Below are 15,888 nucleotides of genomic sequence, written 5' to 3' on the forward strand. Positions count from 1 at the left end.
ATTTCGTATGTGTAACAATCGCGAAAACCTAAGAACTCGATATTATAATTTATCTCAAAATTGCGATATATTAATAATTCATCTCTAAAATTTCGTTACATTTGTACCGATGTCATTCGCATACGATTTAAATTCAAAGAGACAGGCCAACGCTGTCGCTTTGAAATGAAATAGGTAATATTTAATATAACTGAAGGCAATTGTGAGATAATACTATAGTTGCCATGTGCGATATATCGAATTATAATATCTATAAAATGGATTACATAGTGTGAAATAGATAGATATAAATAAAAAAAAATTGATATCGTTTCTATTTTTATTAATATTTTACTTAAATACTTATACAACATTGTTTATTGTTCAGAGAATACATTGTCAAATATTTTGCAGCTTCCATATTGCAGTCGTCGATTTGATCTTCAATTTATTGAGCTTTTCTTCGGATGATCCTGAAACCACACCAAGAAACGGATCGTTATTTACAAATTCCATGTTTCAAGTGTGTCAAAATTTCGAAGTCAAAATTTGACGATACGTAATTTTTAACTTTAGATATAACAAATAATACGAACTACATAAAACAAATTATGTATAATTATGTGATATTTTACAACTCTCGTGTTTCATAAAAAGTTATCGACGAACTTCGTTTGTAGAATATTTAGATCTTTATCCTGAAAAGTTGTCGTTTTGCAGGTCGATACCTCCGATGAACACTACGTCAACTTAATTTTTGGACCTGTTCTGTTTTTATTTTTGTTTTTTTTTTGTTTCTATAATGTTTAAAAAAACAGCTTTCTTTGATTTTTATTTCGAAATTTGTTTCTTTATTTTCTTTTCACAAAATTCGGGGAGCATAATATTTCTAAATAAATATGGCTGTTTACAAAAAATTACAGAAATTATCAAAAAATAAAGTTTTTTTCTTTCTAAATTTAGTTTTTTTCGTCTATCAAGTGACGGGACGAACAAGTCGTGCGCCTGGCGGTAAGCTACACGCCTGTCCATAACAGTTGCAGTGCCACTGAGAGCTTTGAATCGCAAAGATCTGAGGGGCAATGCCACTGCGCCCCTCAACCACATCAGTTGACAAGTCCCATGTGCCTGTAGTTTTACCAGCGCCCTTACCCTTCAAAACCGGAACGCAGTAATGCTCACATTACTGCTTGGCAGCGGAAATAGGAAAGGTGGCAGTACTTCCCTGGACGAACTCTTTCACTAAACTTTACTGCTATTAAAGAAGTTGATATAGTGTTCATTGGAGGTGTTGAGATGTGGCCTTATTAGACCAGCGGTTTATTCATAGGTGATTGGTGGATGTTATAGAAGAGGAATAAATCCAGGAGTAGTGTACTTGATGGCGGTTTTATTGTGATCGCCAATCCTTTGGAAGAAACTACCGTTACACAACTTACATGTTGGATATGGTTCGTAAGTCTCCAGCCTGTTGCGACATTGGGGTGCACGATAGGAGAGACTCCTTCGCACAAAGTTTTAAGTGCACGAAAGGAATCTTCCCGTACGACCATGCCATTTCTTTCCTGTATGTCTGGCTTACCTTGGGCAACAATCGGTGAGAACCTTTTTCGCTGATTGGCAGATTGTTTTACCACCATGGCAAGCATCGTTGTCTACGTCATCGATACGATATGAACATTGCGACAGCGTTGCAGATTAATGAAATCTCCTAGAAGGAGATCAAAACCTAACAGCGTTTAGATTTAGGTAATGTTTAAGAATATACTTGCTGTTTGAATTTAGGTGAAAACCGCCTCCTTCTGGTTTCATTACTTTGATTTTTTTTTTGATTTGATTTGATTTGAGTGGCATCCGCTGAAGATTTCTCCTAAAAAAAAACAAAATTACATATAAAAAATGGTTTATTTATTTATTTTCCTAAGGCACTTTAACAGCGTGTATATTAATGCATTTAATCAACTTAAAACTAAAGAGAACAAGCTCCGATACACAAGCCAATTACAGATGTGCACAATATTCAGTTCGATCTTTGTATTGATAATTATAATAAACTAGTGGAGTAGTTTCACAAAAAATAATTGAATAGATATCAATTAATACAAATTAATTTTTTTCATGTACTTCTATACAAGCACTTTGGACGTATGATCACATGTTGCTTTATTATTTCTAAGGGTATGAATGACGTGTTTTGAAATGGTGTTCAATATTTCCGTTTTTATCAACGACATTTCTCTAATCGTTAATGCGATATGACTGACAACTGAAAGACTTAGGAAATGAAACTATTTTTCCGGATTTAAATCGCATATATTTGTTTTTTCAAACTAACCTTCGTTTCGGGCCTTTTACAGGTCCCATGGTCACGGTTGACTGAGGTGGTACAGTCTTCAACCAGTTATGTCTAATATTGATTCAAACCATCCTATTTTTTCACTATAGTTACAATAGTTATTAATTAAATACCTTATTTTTAATTTTACAAAGAAACTACTACTACTTTTACTATTAACAATCGCGAAAACCTAAGAACCGAAAGACTTTTTTATAATATCAAGTGACGGGACGAATAAGCCGTATGCCTGGTGGTAACCTGCACGCCTTTTCTTAACTGTTGCAGTGCCACTCAGAGCTTTAAATCGCAAAGATTTAAAGGACACTGCCACTGCGCCTGTCACCCTGAGACATAAGTTGTCAAATTCCATGTGCCTGTAATTTCACCAACACCCTTACCCCTCAAAACCGGAACGCAGTAATGCTCAATTACTGCTTGGCGGCAGAAATAGGTAAGGTGGGTAGAGGTAGCATAGAGTCCTAAGGGAATTGTTACCAGAAAAGGCGTTTTATTTGCTAAAAATAATTGCACAATTACTTATAAGTAAAACAAATACACAAATTGAACTTAAGTGACAAGTCGTGGTAGCCAAATGGTTTGATCTACTGCCGTGGGTTCGAATACAGGCTCACTTCTTCGAGTTTCACGGAATTTATGTGCGAAATTTGATTTGAAATTTACCATGAGAGAAAACATAGTGATCAAACCTGCTAGTGACAGAAGGTTCACAACTTATGGAAAACTAGTGAAGTCCCCAACCCGCGCTGAAACTTCGTGCTCAGAAGTGGGAGTATAAATGTTTCGATGATGATGGCATGTGATAAGGAAGGTATGAAATTGTTAAATGCAGGAATTAAGTCTACCGAATAAATTCCCGAAATCTAATTAAGGTACAATTTATGCAGATTTTTACTAACCTCAACGATATTTTCTGATCTCAAAAGATCTTCTTTCGGTGGGCCGTACTCCTTAAAGCCAGGGGGCCCATATTCGAGGAAACCTTCGGGCGCTCGAATGGGTCTGAATGATTAAAGTGTAATATAAATAAAAAAGTAATGAAAAATATACTGCTGAAGTGCTTACACAGAAAATAAATGAATATAAAAAAAAAGTAGGCAAAAAAAAAAACACGATGTTCAATAAAATAAATATTACAGTTTATAAAAGAGAATAACCTATCACAAACTCGATTTTTTTTCCAAAATAACGTTTGTTCGAATTTTCATTACACCGAAAACCGAATTATAACAAAACCGTTGTTCTTTCAGGATATGTTGGATGTCAAAATTACTTTCGAGGTCATGAAAATTCGAGCTAATGTTATTTCTGGAAAATGTCATTTCGAACTACTGATAGATAACCATAAAAGAGACGTCTCTTGTGGTAGCTATAAAGTACATGGCTGAGTGAAAAAAAACTTTCAAACTCACAGATGGCTTTACGGCGGAAAAACCGTTTAAACCCAAAAATAAAGATCGGCAACAAGCAAGGAACTTCGTAAGGTGTGTTGATTCGTTCCGTAGTTCAGTTGTGCGGTACAAACAGTTTTAAGTTCAAATCCAGCCGGATCAAGAGATTCTTTTTTGTGGATATTTGATCTTTGTATAACAGCAAAAAATGTGTTTTCAAGAAGAATTCTCACACATCATTATTATCAACTTACCCGATTGTCGCTTCAATGCTTTTAGGAGACACATCTTGGAGAGTCTGAAACCAATTTAACTAGTGACAATATTGATAAATCCTATTTCTACTGTACCAATATCGCATCTCTGGTGAAACAGTGGCTTAACTTAAGTTTACAGAAAACAAGTTAAAAGTTTCATTTTTTGGCTATTGGGCTACTGGGATTATATAAACATTTTTTGTTTTCTTTTGTATGCATCGAGCATATAACCAGAAATAGAGTCGAAATAAGGGCCATATATTCCTGGTAACACATTAGCAATACAGCTCTTATAAATATCAACTTCCGTTCGCACTGAAATATAGACAGGCCAACTACTGACCTGTGCGTACGTCTCTGTATATTCCAAAAAATATTCTATATTTATTGTAATAAAGATAATATCTCTAACAATGCCGTACTGTTCTATTCGGTGGTGTGGGAAAAACAGCAAAACATCTAATTACAAAACAAACGGAATCACATTTCATCGGTAATGAAATATTAAACATGTAATTTTGCAATTTTCGTCCATTATAGCAAAGCTCAAGTTAACTGGTCGATTAAAGTTAAACAGTTGACGACACCCGTCACTTGTTTCGAACTCGGGCTAGCCAATCGGAGCGCAGTTGTCACAGTAATGACATGGCAGAATAGTGTTCAAACAAATTAAATGACATTTCGTCTCTATTTCTGGTTATATACTCGATGTTTGTATGATACTATTTCATTAAGCACTGCTTTATGGAAAAATTAAAAAATGCATGGTGTGTCTCTGTTTTAAACCGAATTCAAAAAAGGAGAAAGTCTTCAATTCGACTATTTTTTGTATGTATAACTGAATTTGTGAACCGACTTTGACAATGTTGTTGTTGTAAAGGTAGTTCCCATTTAAATTTGAAGAAAATATTACATCTCTAAGGGTGGCAAACTAGGGGATGAATCCGGTTTCGCGCACTTTCCGGTAATCGATTTCAATATAACCTAACAATAGATGTAATTCCAAGCGCTTTAAGGTCGGTCTTAGTACTCTGTACTGATTCGTATTTTTTCACGTTCGATAATACGCAAACCTCAATAAAAGAATGTCGATTATTTCCAACATGCAAACGAAAGTGGAAAAAAACAATGATAAATAACCTCATTTTCCAATGTCGTGAGTGTTTCAGTGATGCTCTTAACGCCTTCATCCACTGCTTTCATATATTCTTCAATTTTCTTTTCGACTCTCTCATTTTTAGTAGCTACAATACCTTCTGTTACTTTTACTACACCGTTTTCCTGTGTCACTGGACTGGTCTTCGGGGTAGCTTCGCTAGAGTCCTTGGTAGCTTCATTGTTATTCTGGGTCACCTGGCTGATCTGCGTTACTTCGCTGATCTCCGTTGTTACATCATTATTGTCCTCTGTCACCTGATTGATCTCCTGCGTTACTTCGCTGGTCTTCGTCCTTACTTCATTATTATTCTCCGTGTCCTCTTTAGCATTTTCCTGGTCTTCTTGTATTTCCTCAGTTACTTTAAAGGATCTCTGGGACTCTTCCTTATGGCCTTGAACAATTTCTTCAGTGTCAACGACATTTTCTTCATTGACATCACTTTCCGTAGCAGTCTCTACCTCTACTTGAATTAATAATTTTTCTTCTGTGTTAAGTGAAACTGTAAAAATGAAATGTTCTCTAAAAGTGAATTCAATCTTTGATTGGCATTGGTAACGATAAATTATAACATAATTGAATAGCTCAAACTTCAAACCAAAACTACGACTGTAAGTGTTGTTTTGTAACTATAAATCGTCGGCTTATTGCAAGAAGTTATTAACGGCCATATAATTTATATGGCACTTAGTGATTTCTTGCAATAAGCCGACGCAATATACATTTTTTCAAACATTTTTTAAAAATTCTTACCTTCCTCAGTGACAGCGTCCGCTTCATCAGCAAACTTGGCTTCAATAAGAGCAAAGGATCGTTCAGTTTCAACATCAGGTAACGCTTGTTGTGTGATTTCCTGAGAGCTGATCTTGGGCGGACCATATTCGCGAAGAAAGTCAGATCCTGATGCTTCTACATCTTGAACAGGCACGTCCTTCAAAGGAACTGCTGGCTCCTGCGGGTATTATTATTTTTATTATAGGGGTGTATTCCAAAAAAGTCTTTACTATTATTAAAGAGTGGTACGTTACAAGATGCAGGTTTTATTAAGTAATGTTGTTTTGAACCTCAAAAATCTTTTAATTACCTCAACTTCGGAAGGCAACAAGAAAGCGGGTCCCCGAGGTCTCCAGCCACTGGGCAAGTAAGGTCCAGACCCTAGAGCTGCAGCAGAGCCTATAAGCATTACGGCTAGAGCGAGGACCTGAAATTTTATAAGTACATCTTTCATTTGTTATTTGTTTGAAAAATTCTGCTTTCAAATATTAATTGTCAGAACGGGATACTTTAAAGAAGATGATTCACAAAACTATTCTGTTTTATATCAAGTGAAGGGCCGAGGATAATTTTCTGGCTAGTTTTCTCTATCTAATTTCGGTGGCAATTTCTATTACCTAAATATTGTAGCATATTATAAAGAAATATTATTTAATATTTCACAATAATTTACTCGAACACTTAATAAAAATTTCCACCTAAATTAGATACAGAAAAATAACCTGAAAATTATTCACGAACAAGTGTTGCGCCTGGTGGTAAACGACACGACTGCCCATAACAGTTGCAGCTTTAAATCGCAAAGGTGTTAGGGGTGCTATTGCACTGCTACTGCGCCCGTCCCCTTGAGACATAAGTTGACAAGTCCCTGTAATTTCACCTTTACCCTTCAAAACCGAAACGCAGTATTGCTACTAAAACTTGTAGAATATTTTTGGAGAGAGATGACAGCCTAGTTATCTCCTCAGAATAAAATATAATATCTTTCTTTTTTTATTAGAATTACACATTTGTTTTTGTAATGAAAACATTCCAAAATGAAATGTGTAATTTAAATTAATGTATTTTAAATAAAATTTACCTTCATTCTGCTAACGTACAAAGTCCTTAGAAGAAACTGTTGACTGATGCTTCGAGAAAAGTTGATTCCCATTTTATACCTGTACTGTTTGAACTTAAAAAAATCGTCAAACAAATTGAGATGTTAAATATTTGCTTTAGATTAATTATTGGTTAATGAAGTCCCATTCACAAAAGCTGTTTGATTTTAGGAAGAACAGAATGTATGACCGAATCGGTTGTGCAATTTTAAAGCAAAAACTTTGCACGTTTGTGGATTTTGTGTTTGAAGGTCAATGTTAAAACGACTCACAAAATTAGATCAAGAAGAGTCGATATACTTTTTACGCATAATTTTATTTAGCATTCCAAGCCTTTATTTCTTAATCTACAGAAGTAACCAATAGCTCCGTTAAAAAAGCAGTGTAAATAAGTAAACGTAGGAAAAATGCTAAAGCGCAGGAAACACCGCGAACGAGGCTAGCTGACTTAGCTTAGTTCACGTAGTTTCATGCAAAAACTGTAGCCATAGTCTATTTCATCCCAGGATGAAGCTAAGAGGAAACCACGGGCCGACCGATGGAGCTGGGCTGGCCTGAGGAGGAGGGTGTACCGTGAGGGCACGTGGAGAGAAGAGTCGCGGGGGAAATCACGTGTCGGTGTGTCATTGCCGCTCATACCGTCCTCTGCGGCCAATTTTGGGCGATTGGCCCATGCGGAGGGCGATCCAAGGGACTCTCTTCGGAGAGTCCACACGAACGCGCGTAGGGTGTTGCGGCGGAGCCTGCCAACAAATCCGCCGCGGGGGCTGGGAGAGCATCCACTGAACTTCACAGTTGGGGACTGGGATGGAAGGCTCGTCTGATCTTCGGCGGGCCTTACATGTGGAATAGGGGGTCCGATGTGTCTCCCTTCTCGGGGAGGGGCTGCGCTGGGCGCGGCCAGCCGCTGGTGGAGGCGCGGAGGAGCAATAGCGTATATGCTTCCCTTCAGGGTTCAGCCACGTCCCACATAACCCCGGCTCTGCCCCCGCAAAAGCCCTGAAACTGATATACGAATTGAGTATAAGAAATTGTACTATCATTATGCAATGGTAGGTATCACACGTAGGTATATTAAGTAACGAGAAGGTGGATAAACTCACTAACGAAGCTATATCTGATGGTGTGAGCATGTTTTGTAAACTGACTGCTACTGAATTTATTCCTCTAGCTGAAGATCGTTGTCTAAATATTTGGGATAAAGACTACGAGGAAATTTCACTAGCAAGAGGCATTTGATATAAGACGATACAACCGCGACCTCCTCGAAAGCAGCAGTTTGACGGTGCGGGTTTCTCTAGGGAATCTCTTGTTTCAGCATTTAGAATCAGATCTGGTCACATTCCACTAAATAAATTTTATCACTTATTTATTTATTTATTCAATAACAAAATATTGTAACATATCGGTATTTACCATGGCGTTACATCAATTTAGAGACATAACAACAAAATAAAAACAAAATCAACCAGAATTAAAAATAAAAATTTTAAAAATATATATATCGTTAGTAATATAAACTTAAATTATCAATATCACTAAAACCCATCTTGTTTTCTCTCTAGCACTCTCTTGCATTCAGTCATCAGTCTCGCTATCCCAGTCACAAACAGATTACACTGCGGTGATGCTGCGAGTACGGAGTTGAGGAGTGTAGTTGCACGGGGAAGGGGCGAGTGTCGGTACTGTTCAGTGCGTCAAGGCACAGTTGCTAACAAGGGCACATCACGCCGCCTGGTGCAGTAGTCATTTGGTACTTTGGTATTATATTTAAGGATCATTTCCACGAGGTACAAACTGTCTATATTATTCCTTATAACATTTAAAACAAAGAAGAGGAGAGACAAATTTCTACGTAGTTCTAATGACCCGAAACCCAGGTGACCCTGTAGGAAGCGTGTTGAGTACATGTACGGGTAACAACCGTGATTCTTTTTATATAAGTATCTTAAAAACTTTTTCTGTACTTGCTCCAACATAAGAATATGTTTATTCTCATGAGGAGACCAGACTGCATTCGTCTCGAGGATGCTGCGAACCAGTGCCGTGTATAATGTGCTCGTTGCTGCAGCAGTAAGTGGCGCAGCGTTACGTTACTTGATAGGTATCAAAGCCTCACCCCTCTGCGATTACAGCAAAAGAATAGAAGACCTGATACACCTGCTAGTGTGATCACACTAGGGCCGCAAGTGTACCTACGATTCGGAGTTGAGGAGATTGGACGTAATGGAGACATAAATATTGTTCTGGGAGACCCCTTACAAAAAATAGCCAAAAAGATTTATACTTACGTAACCTATTGCATCAAAACTAAAAATGCCCCTAATTGACCACGCAATTTGAGATTTCCTATAAGGTAAACACAACGTAGTACAGAGTTAAAGGCCTTGTTAAAAATGAGGAAAAAAAAGCTAAGAAAATACGTAGTAAGTAGTGACAATGGATACGTGCGGGGGTGAAGGAAGGCAGAAGGGATATTTTACGTAGTTGATATATGACTCGCCTACGTGAGCTAAGCTAAGTTCGCTTAAATATAGCCTTGTTCGCGGTATGGCCTATGCGCATAAAGCTGGTATTAACAAACAGCTTCTAAGTCCGGTATTATGTGCGTTTAGTTCGATATCACTCAGTTCATAAGACGCGTCTCAAGCTCTCCTTTATTAAAACTATAATCATCGACATTTAGCAGCAGTAGCGCTCCTTTTGAAAAAATCCGTCCAGGAAAATACTGCTACCCGTTTCTGCCGTCCAGCAGTAATGTGGCATTGTTGCATTTCAGTTTTGAAGGGGTGGTAGAGAAACTACAGACACATAGGACTTGTCAACTTATGTCTCAGGGTTTTAAACATTTTTTTTTGTGATTTAAACCTCAGAGCGGCTTTCCACCACGAAAACATGTCGTGTCTGTTGCAGACGAGAAAATGATGAGTGTGTACACGATGCGAATGCTTTCGGACAGACATGTGTAGGGCAAAATGTGACAGTGAAATGTGACATTACGAGTCTTCCAGCTGTCGTTTTACTACCAACTGTGGAAAGAAATATGTTGTTCTATATGTAGACTACTAAGCAACAGCCGTCCACGCGCATAAACGTTCGTCGTGCACCTCACTTCGGCCCCTACAATAGCGGCAAAGCGCGTCTTCGTGTTGGGGTTAGACAATACTTTTTTCTTGTCCGGCACCGAGGCAGTATACACAGTTCCTATCTAGAAACGACACGAATTCTTGCATAAACCCGGTAACTTTTCTTAGCATGGTCCCGCGCCCTTATGGTAAGTAGCTTACCACCACTTCTTGTTCAGACCGTCACTTGGGTATCATAATAAAAAAAAATACGAACAACTCCCAGGTCCTATATTAAATGCGTTAATCTCGATGACACTCAGATCACAAGGAGTGAATACTTACGATAAGAACTGTCCAAAGAATCAAGCAAGTTGTTCTCTGGACTATTTTTATATTTTCATGTTAAAAAGCTTTACTGTGACACATTATTCGACTGGCTCGGATAAATAAACGGAAATAACTGCCTCCGTGGTCGAACGGTTAAAATGCTTGACTGTCACGCAGAGGTCCCGGGTTGGATTCCCGGGCCGGGAGAAATATTTATATGGCCTACATTTATTTCTCTCGTGAGTTTGGGTTTCACTAGTGCGGGGCTTAGAGTGTATGCGTTGTTATTATTATTAAATGCCATTTCTATCGGATACATTTCGGGGAGTGTGCGCAGGAAGATTTCAATTCAGTGCCACCCTCACCGTTCCTCCTTCGGTCGACTACAAGGTCCGGAACACTCCATCCTTATGTCGTTGATATACCACCCATGCGCTAAGCGCTTTGCTTCCTCCTTTCTGATGCGTACGGCAAAGGAATGGAAAACTCTACTTTTCCCGAAAAGTACAATTTGGGGCTACTCAAGGCTAGAGGGAATAGGCATATTTTAGGCAAACGCGTACCATCGACGGTCACAAGGTGAGATTGCGGCCAAGCGTGTTCATTTATAAAAAAAAACTTTAAATTTCATTCCTTTTTAACCGACTTAAATAAAGGAGCAACTTAGTTGGTAGAGCGTTAGGCAAGCATTTCAGAAGGCGCTTGTTGGAATCCAGCTTGATCCAAGGAATTTTTCTTAGAGGTAGTTCAAGAGAAATCAATAACCACCATATCTTTTATTTCTAAATGTGGAAAACCGTTAATGCGATGCTTAATCTTATTTTCCATATGGTATACTAAATATTAATTACGTAATTAGACCGTAAGTTTTTCTAAAATGTAGTAATAAATAAAATAAACAAACTATTTAAAAAATTTGCATTTTACGAGGACTCTAATAACCGGAAATTGTCATTTGCCAAAGAACACACGTCATTACTCCAAGGCCGAAGGATGTTTTTAAATATTTGCCTAATTTAACGTTCAGACGGTTTGACAACAATCAGCAAACAATCATTCCTTTATTAAGTACTCATTCCATAAATGTTAAGCATCGAGTAAGATTTAAACATTATCTGGGTACCTAATTTTCAGGTAAGTTTTTTGTATTCAATTTTGGTGACAATTCCTTTTTATTTAAATATTTATCATCATGAAGTATTATTTTATATTCGAGTGTGGTAACCTGAAATATTCGTTAATATTTCACGATGATATATTCCAGTAATTAAATAATAAAAATTGTCACCAAAATTGAGAACACTAATCTCAGTATAGAGTACTAAAAAAACCGACCTCAAAAGTACGTGGAATTACGTCTATTTGCTAAGTTTTATTGAAATATCCCCTAGTTCGTCACTATACAGGACTTGACACTGGAGATAATAAAAATCGGTTCTCACTACTCAAAGCGTATTGAGAGAAAAACGCCTTGAATTAGAGAAATAGCAAAATCAACCATTAAAGTAATTGCTCCTAAATTAATGTTAGGCACTATTTATGAAAATGAATCTTCATGCGTGAACAGCCACCCTTCGAGGTGGATGATTTTCTTCAAAATGAAATGGGACCACTATGGAAGTACCCCCTTTCCAACGAAAATAGAATCATGAAAATCGGTTCACAAATACCGGAGTTATCGCGTAACATACATACAAAAAAAAAGAACATACAGACGAATTGAGAACCTCCTCCTTTTTTGAAGTCGGTTAAAAAACTTACCTGAAAATTACTCGTCTATACGATAGTAATGGGACGAGAATAATTTTCAGGTTAGTTTTCTCTACCTAATTTAGGTGGCAATTTCTATTATTTAAATATTGTAGAATATTATAATGAAATATTATTTAATATTTCACGATAACTTACTCGAATACTGAATAAAAATTTGCACCTAAATTAGGTACAGAAAAATAACCCGAAAATTAATCACGAACAAGCGGTGCGCCTGGTGGTATAAACAGTTGCAGCTTTAAATCGCAAAGGTCTGAGGGACACTGCCACTGCGTCTATCACCCTGAGACATAGTTCACAAGTCCCATGTGCGCGTATTTCACCAGCACCGTTACCCTTCAAAACCGAAACACAGTAATGGTCACATTACAGCTAGGTGGTAGAATACCTATTTCTACCTTCTAGGTGGCAGTACGTCTCTGGACGAACTCTCACAAGGCTCTCTACTGCTACTAAAAATATATTACATAGTATCTAAAAGAGGTATAGTTTGAATAATCAAAACCATGAAAAAATTGTTTTGCTAAATAATCGAGCGTTAAGTAATAAAAATTCATAGTGGCTTAAAAACAATTTAAAATCTGTGAAATTTAATAAATTTGTTATTATATTGGTATTAGAAATACATATAACTTATATATTAGCAGGTAATAGATAAACAACATGTTAGAGGAAATAAATTTATTAACCAATCAAGAAAAAGGTAGAGCATGGGCTGTTGATTCACATATTTTTGTTTTTTTTTCTCTGCATCTTACAAACTAACTTGTACTTTCGTGTGCTCCTCGTCGTCAGAAAATTTACACGGTAATAAATAACTATACAAGATTCATCACAATACGTAAAGGAAATTTAGTAATGCATAATAATGCTAAATTATCTTTTTAATTTGCCTGGAGCATTATACATTCCCTGCGCTAACCGACGCAAGTTTTTCAGGGCACACAAAAACAGTGGACGCTTTTGACAACTAAGAAAGATCGTAAACAAACTGAATCACAAGCGAAAGAAGAAATTGCTGTTTAGCAGTTGAATTCATCGAAATAAAACTTTTAAAACAACTGCGTTAAGTTTCAAAATGTATGGTTCATTTGACTACATACGATCTTGACTGTCATCAACCTTTGCTTACATACGTAATTACTGCGATATTCGTTATACCAATAAAATCAAATCGCGTGTAAGTAAACCTGGGTCTTCCAAAGATGATGCTCTTTTCACTTTAGCTCCTAAATCTTCTAGAATGTTTTTTACGCGTTACTAAATTTCCGAGTATGAAAAAAGAATCAATGCAAAAAGAAACCTATAACGACTATAATGATGTTTTGGAGTCAGTAGCCTCCTGAACGACCGTTGCCGTGATGTCCACCATGATTGCCGATGTTGTTAGCGTTCGCATCGTAGCCTCCAGAACGGCCAAGTGCGTCAGTGTCTTCGTAGGAGATACGGGGTTTGAAACCACGTTCATCGGCTTCGTAGCTTACAGTCTGTGATTAAAAAATACATTTATGAAAAAAGTGCGCATTTGATATCCTTCTCATCTGACCGAAACTGAACAACGAGGTGGAAGACGCAGCGACATTTGCCAATAAATTACTATATATTTATATTAACCTAAAACTGCTGAATAGTATACTAAAATTGTTGAATACACAATGAACCAATCAGAGAGCTTATATTATTGTATTATACTGGGTCTGGAGGCTAAAATAAAAAAGCAGCATGCTATGAGAGCAAGAAGACAGACTCCAAGTGTAACTTTCCCGTTATAATACCTCACCTGTTTTCTCCCATCGGGTAATACAACGTGGTATTCTCCCTCAGCTCTTTCGTCTTGACGCTCCTCATGATGCCCAAAGTCAGTACCTTCTTCATAATCATTCACCATGTACCCGAAATTGTAGTTAGCTGGCTCCTGCACAGAATACAGTATAAGTACTTTTTAGCTCTCTTTAGAGGAACCCCTTGCCCAGCAGTGGGTCATGTATGGAGTAATAGTCATTTTTATTAAAATTTTCATCATTGGCTTAAGAAAGATTTCGCTGTAAGTCACAGCCTAGCAATGAAAACATATTCAATGCATTCATTTTAATCCATTCAGTACTTATACTTATTCTGTGCAATAAAATATCAAAGCCCTCATCTGTTTTTAAATTAGGGCCCCCTTTTCTAACGCAGTTTATTAGCCATAGAATTGATGAAAAGGCGAGTGGATGATTTAATGAATAGTGAAACGTGGTAAGTATAAGTACGTAATGGATAATGAATTTGATGATATTTTTTTGGTAATAAAATAATGTTTGAGCTAATACTAATTGGAATTTAATTGATTTGCATGGATGGTTCAATGATTATGGTACGTAGTATAATGAATGAATTAATAAAATAGTATATATTAATGGAACCTTACCCCATCACCGCCATTCCTGCCAAAGGGTGAAGCGTTTTGGTCGTATCCTTCAGAGCCACCGTGGTCGCCGTGCCCAAATTGACCGCTCCTGAACCAACACAAGTTTGAATCACTAATGACTAACAAGGAATACTTAGATGGTCTCAAACTAGTTAACTCCCTGTACTGTGAGTACCGGAGTAACTGCTTACACTCCATGACATTACCGAGAACACCCAGACAGAGATTTATTGGTTAAATTACGCCTTTCTGTTGAGCCCCAAAAATAATTAGTCACACAGTAACATGATTTGTCCAAAGGTACCAAATATACGAACAATAACCTACCTAGCAAAACCATTGTTTTTTCCATGTCCCCCCGAACTCCTAGCTGCGAATATTTGCGACCCTGATCCGAAACCAGATCCCCCATGCCCCTGGGGTCCCTGAGGGTATCCGCCGCCTGAACGACCCGATGCTGACGGAGGAAGGTAACTGAAAGCAAGAGATAGTTTGTTTATTAATTTTAAGTTATTTTCTGGAAACAATAGTTATAATTTAAGGCCATAATTTGCTCTTAGTTCATCTCTGTCTGTGATACGATAAAGAGTGGTTACATACGGTGACATTTGGGATTTTTAAGCGATTGTATCGATGCAAACGCGCGACTGCATGGATACAGTTGCTTATGTTGAATAATTATATACGAAGAATGTGTGCAGGTTTGTGCACATTCTTTTGTTTTGTTAATTGTAAATTCAAAAGAGGAATTAATAAATACATTAAATAAATAAATTAGTTATTAATTTAAAACGTGGTTGCATCGCGTTTGCATTGCTGCTCGAAGTCACGGTGTGTAACCGCTCAAAGCATGATTATTTATGAATATTATAATGTTTATAATAACTGAAATACCTGTTAGACGGGGGTGGTTCGCCAAAAACAAGGGCAGCGAGGCATACGGTAGCTATAATAGTCTGAAAAAAACAATTCAAAATTGTCGTTACAAATCATTTCCAAAGCCGCATTTAACATTGTCTACATGAGTTATTACGAATTGTAAACAATGATGTTTGCACGTTAAATACCAATTCGAGATAACTCGCAGTTAAACGTTTATCTTTGGTGTTAGTTGCGCAATATTTCGTGAAACAATATATAGATAAAGTTATAGTAGGTCTAATACCTAGAAGTCTGGAGGAGTTTCTTGGCATCACAAATAAAAGTAATTAAAACAAAAGTTGCTGATGATTAGAAGTGGGCTTTAAAACGAACAGTTTGCTTATTAATATAAGCACACTAGCACGCTTATAATTTT

The 15,888-nt window shown here is 37.1% G+C and overlaps 2 protein-coding genes and 1 long non-coding RNA gene across 3 annotated transcripts; all 3 read right to left on the minus strand.

The window, feature by feature from the left end:
• Positions 1 to 401: 401 nt before the first annotated feature.
• Positions 402 to 6,336, minus strand: LOC113233677. Its single transcript, XM_026468852.1, has 7 exons — positions 6,224 to 6,336; positions 5,893 to 6,091; positions 5,124 to 5,641; positions 3,981 to 4,024; positions 3,235 to 3,337; positions 1,752 to 1,849; positions 402 to 452 (listed from the first exon to the last, which is right to left on the minus strand). Exons 1-7 carry the CDS (start codon positions 6,320 to 6,322, stop codon positions 428 to 430), a joined length of 1,086 nt encoding a protein of 361 aa, XP_026324637.1. The 5' UTR covers positions 6,323 to 6,336; the 3' UTR covers positions 402 to 427.
• Positions 6,337 to 13,398: 7,062 nt separating this feature from the next.
• On the minus strand, positions 13,399 to 14,605 carry LOC113233511 (pro-resilin-like). Its single transcript, XM_026468634.1, has 3 exons — positions 14,600 to 14,605; positions 13,962 to 14,096; positions 13,399 to 13,668 (listed from the first exon to the last, which is right to left on the minus strand). Exons 1-3 carry the CDS (start codon positions 14,603 to 14,605, stop codon positions 13,513 to 13,515), a joined length of 297 nt encoding a protein of 98 aa, XP_026324419.1. The 3' UTR covers positions 13,399 to 13,512.
• Positions 14,606 to 14,627: 22 nt separating this feature from the next.
• Positions 14,628 to 15,501, minus strand: LOC113233689. The gene is made up of 3 exons (XR_003310728.1): positions 15,486 to 15,501; positions 14,919 to 15,065; positions 14,628 to 14,679 (listed from the first exon to the last, which is right to left on the minus strand). It is a non-coding gene; the product is annotated as an uncharacterized LOC113233689 (long non-coding RNA).
• Positions 15,502 to 15,888: the final 387 nt, after the last annotated feature.

The sequence above is a fragment of the Hyposmocoma kahamanoa genome, unplaced genomic scaffold, assembly GCF_003589595.1.
Source record: "Hyposmocoma kahamanoa isolate Upper Pololo Valley unplaced genomic scaffold, ASM358959v1 79, whole genome shotgun sequence".
NCBI lineage: Eukaryota > Metazoa > Arthropoda > Insecta > Lepidoptera > Cosmopterigidae > Hyposmocoma > Hyposmocoma kahamanoa.

What these genes read in the sequence shown, in the direction of transcription:
- LOC113233677 (XM_026468852.1), bottom strand. Translation starts at nt 6,322, where the DNA reads ATGCTTATAGGCTCTGCTGCAGCTCTAGGGTCTGGACCTTACTTGCCC. An exon ending in TCACGACATTGGAAAATGAG is followed by an intron (nt 4,025 to 5,123) that starts GTTATTTATCAT and finishes AATTGGTTTCAG; the next exon opens with ACTCTCCAAGATGTGTCTCC. An exon ending in TTTTCACCTAAATTCAAACA is followed by an intron (nt 453 to 1,751) that starts GCAAGTATATTC and finishes GTGTGGTTTCAG; the next exon opens with GATCATCCGAAGAAAAGCTC.
- LOC113233511 (XM_026468634.1), bottom strand. An exon ending in TACCCGATGGGAGAAAACAG is followed by an intron (nt 13,669 to 13,961) that starts GTGAGGTATTAT and finishes TTTTAATCACAG; the next exon opens with ACTGTAAGCTACGAAGCCGA.